The 5581-nt window shown below is 61.7% G+C and overlaps 1 protein-coding gene across 1 annotated transcript in view; it reads right to left on the bottom strand.

Moving 5' to 3' along the window:
* GPC1 (glypican 1) overlaps nt 1-5581 on the bottom strand; it is a gene marked incomplete at its 5' end in the record, with an annotated part of 25914 nt that overhangs the window by 5505 nt on the left and 14828 nt on the right. The window contains one exon of the mRNA XM_006760511.2: nt 1111-1336. Within this exon, the coding sequence (XP_006760574.2) occupies nt 1111-1336 (226 nt within the window). The remainder of the gene's footprint in view (nt 1-1110; nt 1337-5581) is intronic.

Below are 5581 nucleotides of genomic sequence, written 5' to 3'. Positions count from 1 at the left end.
CCCCCCCTCCCCCCCAACACACACATACAGGACAGACCCAGGAGTGCTGGGTTTTCCGTTCACATCCCACCCGCCCCTCCCCAGGTGGCGGGGGAAGGCTTTTTCAGAGGCTCATCACCCAAGGCAAGGATAGTGTGGTTGACCCAACAGGAACAGGTGGGCCCTAACGAGCTGAGGCCAATTAAAGTTGGCCAGGACCAGCCCCCCTCCCCCCCAACACACACATACAGGACAGACCCAGGAGTGCTGGGTTTTCCGTTCACATCCCACCCGCCCCTCCCCAGGTGGCGGGGGAAGGCTTTTTCAGAGGCTCATCACCCAAGGCAAGGATAGTGTGGTTGACCCAACAGGAACAGGTGGGCCCTAACGAGCTGAGGCCAATTAAAGTTGGCCAGGACCAGCAGGCATGTGGAGATGACTTCGGGGTCCCTGGCTCCCTGGAGTCTATGAGGCCAGCTATTGTGGACAGGAGCTAAGATCCACAGGCCTCGGACGAAAGCCACTTGGGGCCCTAGATCTTTCTGCTCAGGCTTGCTGCCCCCTCACTCCAGCACTGCCCAGTGCCTTCTCCTTTCACAGAGATCTCAGTTCAGAGGCCACTTCCTGAGGACGCCCCCTAGTGATCCCACTTAGGCATCATCATGTTGTCTTGACACTCATTGATTAGGGCCCTCGGTTCTCTGCCTGTGAGGGACTCGGAATGAATGAGGAACACGCCAAGCTCTTTCTGCCACCACCCCAGGCAACGCCCAGCACTCTGCCCCAGGCCCCGCTGTCCAGGCCTAATCTCAACCCTCACACTGAGCTCCCTGGCTCCAGGCCACCTGGTGGCAAGCACAAGGCTGGTCTCAGGAGGGCACCACCTGTGAAAGGAGCCACCTCGAGGGCAGAGGAACTCTCTTCTGAGGGCCTGATGGAAAGGATGGTTCCACACCCCTGAACATGCATGTGTGCTGGGCTGTGTTCACCACGGTGGGTGCAGAGGTCTCAAACTCTGGGACTCATGGGTCCCTGCATGCAGGTAGCCTTCTGCTACTGGGACCCCCAAATCCAAGACCCAGCTCCAAAGTGCCACCCCATCCCCCCTCTGACTCCCCTTCACCAAGTGAGACCCCCCCAGCTCCTCCAGGACACTGGTTCGGCGTCCTGCGGTCCCTAAGCCCTGGGTCCCACTCACCGTCGAAGCTGCGCAGCTGAGCTGCCAGTGTGGCCTGCAGGGTGCGGCTGCTGTCCAGGAGCGCCGTCTCCAGCTCAGCACGGCTGCGGTTGGCCAGGTTCTCCTCCATCTCACTGGTGCAGCAGGTGTAGCCCTGGGGGCAGATCCGCAGGTGCTCACCTGCGGGGAGGGGGATGGGGGTGCTGTGTGAGACAGAGGAGGGGTGGGAGGCTGGGGGGCATGGACCCAGGGTGAGGCAGACGTGGGACCAGAGCTGGCCTCAGGCTGGTGGGGTCTCCCGGGCAGTGGGTGTGGATGGCAGGCCCCAGAGTGGGCACAGCTCAGGTGCTGGTGCCTGGGTGAAGGTAAATGGGGGCAGGGTGGGGCCTGAGTGGCCTGTGCAAACCCCAGCCCTTCCTTTGCAGGCCCTCACCTATAGGCCCTCCTGGGAGAACTTGGTGGGTATGGGCACAAAGCCGGGGTGCAGAAGACTGAGCCCAGGGTATGATGTTGGTGTCATCCCCACCATGCTGCCCCCATGCACTGAGGAGGGAGGGCCATCCAGGGGCTGGGAGCAGCTCAAGTCACCTCTGTACCCAGCACAGAGTGGCCTGAGGTCCTGTGTGTGGGGGTGGGGATGGGCTGCCAGACTCAAAGCTCACTAGAGGAGGCTTTCCACCTGCCTAGTGTCCCTCTCCTGCCTGGGCCCAGGCTGAGGATGGGGAGTGAAAAGGGGATCCTGGAGGGGCAGGTAGAGCAGCCTCAGCCTCCACCCCCCTCCCAACACCACCTGGGGCTCAAGGTCCCACTGAACAGCAGGCCTGGGTGGACCCGACCTACTATGGGGGTGCCTGGTGACAGACAGTTCTGGGCTGCCAGAGGGACTGGCTCCAAAGGGCGCAGACTACCCAGGGCAGTACAGGGCTGGGGAACAAGTCTGCTGGAGGGCCTGATGTGAGTCATCCCTGTCGAGCAGGACTTGTACCCCCTTCAAATGTCTGTCTCCTCTCCTGCACCCTCAGCGACCCATCACCCCTGGTGCTGAAGGTTAGAATCGACTCCCTGGCAGTGCTGTTCACAGCAATGCCTGTCCAGGTTCCCTGGCCGGTCAAGGACAGGCTGAGTCAGCACAGCCTGGCAGGGAGGGCCAATCGAGGGAGAGGGAACACTGTGCCTTTAAAAATGTGCTAGTCCTAGTTTTATAACAACTATGGTTTTGAGGTGGGTGCTGGGATACCATTTCACAGACCAGGAAACTGAGACTGGCAAATATTAGGTATCAGGACCAAGTGGCTCAGGCTGCAGGTCCTCACATCCACTGGGGCACCCCAAAGCCCCACTAGCCCCACCCCGTACTCATAGCCCCCTTCCCAGCCCATTCACTCCCACAGGACCTGGGCTGGGCTGGAGTGGAATGCAGGCAGGGTCTGACCTGGGCACAGGTTGGGTGGAGCAGGGGTCAGGGGTCCCCCTGTGCACAGTTCTGTGGTGGGGGCAGGGCTTCCAGGGCATGAGCTGGACAGAAGCCTGGGCAGGGGGAGAGGAAGAACCTGGAAGTGATTCCAGCAGGCCCATCTGAGGGGCTGTGGCCCCACCTTGGGTCAGTGCTGACAGACAGACGCAGCAGCAAGATCACTTGTGTGCCTATACCTTGGAGAACCCCAGGTCTGTGGGGGTGCAAAGTCAGGGGTCTGGAACCCGGCCCCCAGGGTGAATGAGGCTGTTCAGGTCTCCTGGGAGTCAGCTGGGGCAAGACATGCAGCCTGGTTCCCCAGGGCCTGGCAGAGAGGAGGTGCCCCATCCTTGTCCTCCTTCCATGGGGGGACAGGCACCTCCAGGCAGGGAGGGTTGGGACATGAGCACATTCCCAGCTACTGCCCTTCCCTCTCAGCTGCTGTCACTGACTGATGTGTGGACCAAGACCTTGGCCAGCAGGGGCAGGATACAGAGCCCAGAGCCCTCTCCCCAGGAGTCCCAGCCGGCAGAGCAGGGCAGATACCGAGCTGTCTCCCAGAGGGCAGAATGGGGCTGTGTGCACCCAATCAGGTGGAACCTGAACCCCTCACCCCATGCTGACCAGAGGACCCCATTCTGCCAGCCTCCCCAACAGGGAGGCTGCTCAGAACCATCAGTCTCCTGGTGGTGCTGGAGGTGGAGATGAGATGGGGTCATGCCCTCGGGGAGAGGGAAGGACAGTTGCCAGCCTGGGCTCAGCTGTGATGGGTACTCAGGCCAGGCTGGCTGGGTCCAGGCGCAGTGGGCTCTTTGGAGGTAGCTCTTCGGACAGATGGGCTGCAAAGCATATGCACTCATAGGCCAGGGGGGCAGCAGCATCCTGGGCTGGCTGACCCCCCTCCAGAATCCTCCTGGTCCCCTGGTGGTCACTCACCCTTTCCTGAAACCCCACATTTATGTAGATGGCAGAGAAAGAGGCTGAGTCCACAAGAAGCGAGTACAAGACACCAGACGCGGGGAACTCCCTCAGGGAAGACTCTGAGGGTCCCTTGGCACTGTTAGCCCACCCATCGCTCACAGCCGTGAGCTGGCCCCATGGCCTTGCCTGGCTACCTCGCCCAGCCGCCAGTGACCGCGCTGTTCCGGCAGCCCCAGCACAGCCCCCGTCCCTCCCTCCCTCCTCGGACACACACGGGAGTGAAGACACGGAGCCAGAGCTCGGGCACCGGCCTGAGGCCCCCAGGCAGGCTGGGCCGAGGCGGTCCTCCCAGCCCGCTCAGGGCAGACTCGGCGGCTGGCAGCCAAGGCACAGAGGCTTTGCTCTTCCCCGATGTCCAGCCCTGGCCCCTCTCGGCCTGAGTGTAGGTCATCCGTTGGCCCTGGACTTCAGGTTGGCAGAGGTGGGCTCTGCAAGGCACCCTCCTGCCATGCAAGCCTGCCCCTCCTGGTCAGAGCCAAGTAGTGCTGGGCGGTGGTCTGCCAGAAGGGAAGAGCTCCCTGACCTTGGAGGTGTGCAAGGCAGACTGAGGGGGTTCTCCACTCGCCATTCCACACCTTTCTACTCCCAAACACCTACGTCTTCTCTCAGCTCAATACTTGGAGAAGGGTGAGGACCAGGTCAGGGGGCTGGTCCTGCTCCCCCCGCAATCCACTCTGAAGCTTCCAAGTCTACCTCTCTCGGCCACCCTGCTCCCCACAACTTGGCCTTTCCTCCCCACTAACCCCTCCCGGGGCACTGAGGCTGCTCCCTGAGCTGGCCAGCGAGCCTCCCTCCTTTCTGCCAGCTCCCTTTGCTGGGTTCTTGACAGCTGGCTACATCCTTCTAGAACTCTCCCTTCACTCAGTCTTTGGGACACTTCCTCCTCCCCCGATCCCAGGTTTTTTTGCGGGGAGAGGAGAGGGCTGTTGTTTCAGGCCCCCAACTCCCAGACTGCTCATCCTGCTCCTCAGTTAAAGGACCGGCAATGGCTTCTCCGGCTGGGGTTGACTACTGGGGCCACCCCCGACTCCAGCTTCTCCTCACCAACCCCCATCAGTCCGTAGGCATCACACCCTCCTGCCACCTGCTGACACAGCTCCCAGCCCTCCTGTCTTAGGGCACGGACAGCCTCCAAAAGGTGTCCCCATCCCTCAGGGGGATGATGGTGCCACACCAAGCCCATCTCTCCAGAAGCTTCCACGGCTCACTCGGGTGTGCAGACGACAGCTCAATCACCTTTAAAGCCACATTCCAGATGCTCTGCAGCCACTGACCCAGCCACCGCATCTCTAATTCAGGGCATCTCTGGTGTGGAAAAGCAGGCAGGGCTCCCCGCACCCGCTACTCAGTTCTGGGCCCTACAGCAGGCTTGGATGGCTGAATTCAGCCACGGGTGCAGAAAGCTTCCCCAAGCAAGAGGCTTCTCTGGACAATGGCCCCAAGCCCACTCCTGCTCCGGGACCCCACCCAGCTCCAGGAGCTGCAGATCCTCCTGGCATGTCCACCAGCCTGCTAGGCCAGGGCACTGGACAAAGCATGAAGGTTCCCTGGGCACTGCCCACTGCCCAGCTCCAGACATTCTTTTCTTCTCTCTGCCACCCTCCCCCACCTCACCTTTGGCGCTGGCCAGTCCCCATGCCCCTCCATGAGGGTAGCCTCAGGCCCACCTGGGAGAGGACATTTCTACCCTCCCTCTTACTAACACATCAACTGCGGCAATAGCCCCTCCCCCTCAGCTCCCAGCACCCTTTCCTGCCCTTCATCCACCACTTCACCCACCACCCCAAACAAAGCCCCTCCACCATTTCAGCCAAATGACAGCGTCACCAAGGAGCCCCTCTGCCACCGATGCGGAGCTCCATCACACACTGGGACTGTCCGACGCATCTACGCTGGGTAGGAGGGGTCCGCCCCCAAGCCCATGAGGGGCTCCTGCTGCCGAAGGGTGGAGGGTGACAAGCGCGAGACTGGCCCGGGCAGGCAGCCTAACA

This window comes from Myotis davidii, unplaced genomic scaffold, assembly GCF_000327345.1.
Source record: "Myotis davidii unplaced genomic scaffold, ASM32734v1 scaffold370, whole genome shotgun sequence".
Taxonomy (NCBI): domain Eukaryota; kingdom Metazoa; phylum Chordata; class Mammalia; order Chiroptera; family Vespertilionidae; genus Myotis; species Myotis davidii.
The sequence above is the reverse complement of the archived record's forward strand: the minus strand, read 5'-3'. Positions and strand labels throughout refer to the sequence as shown.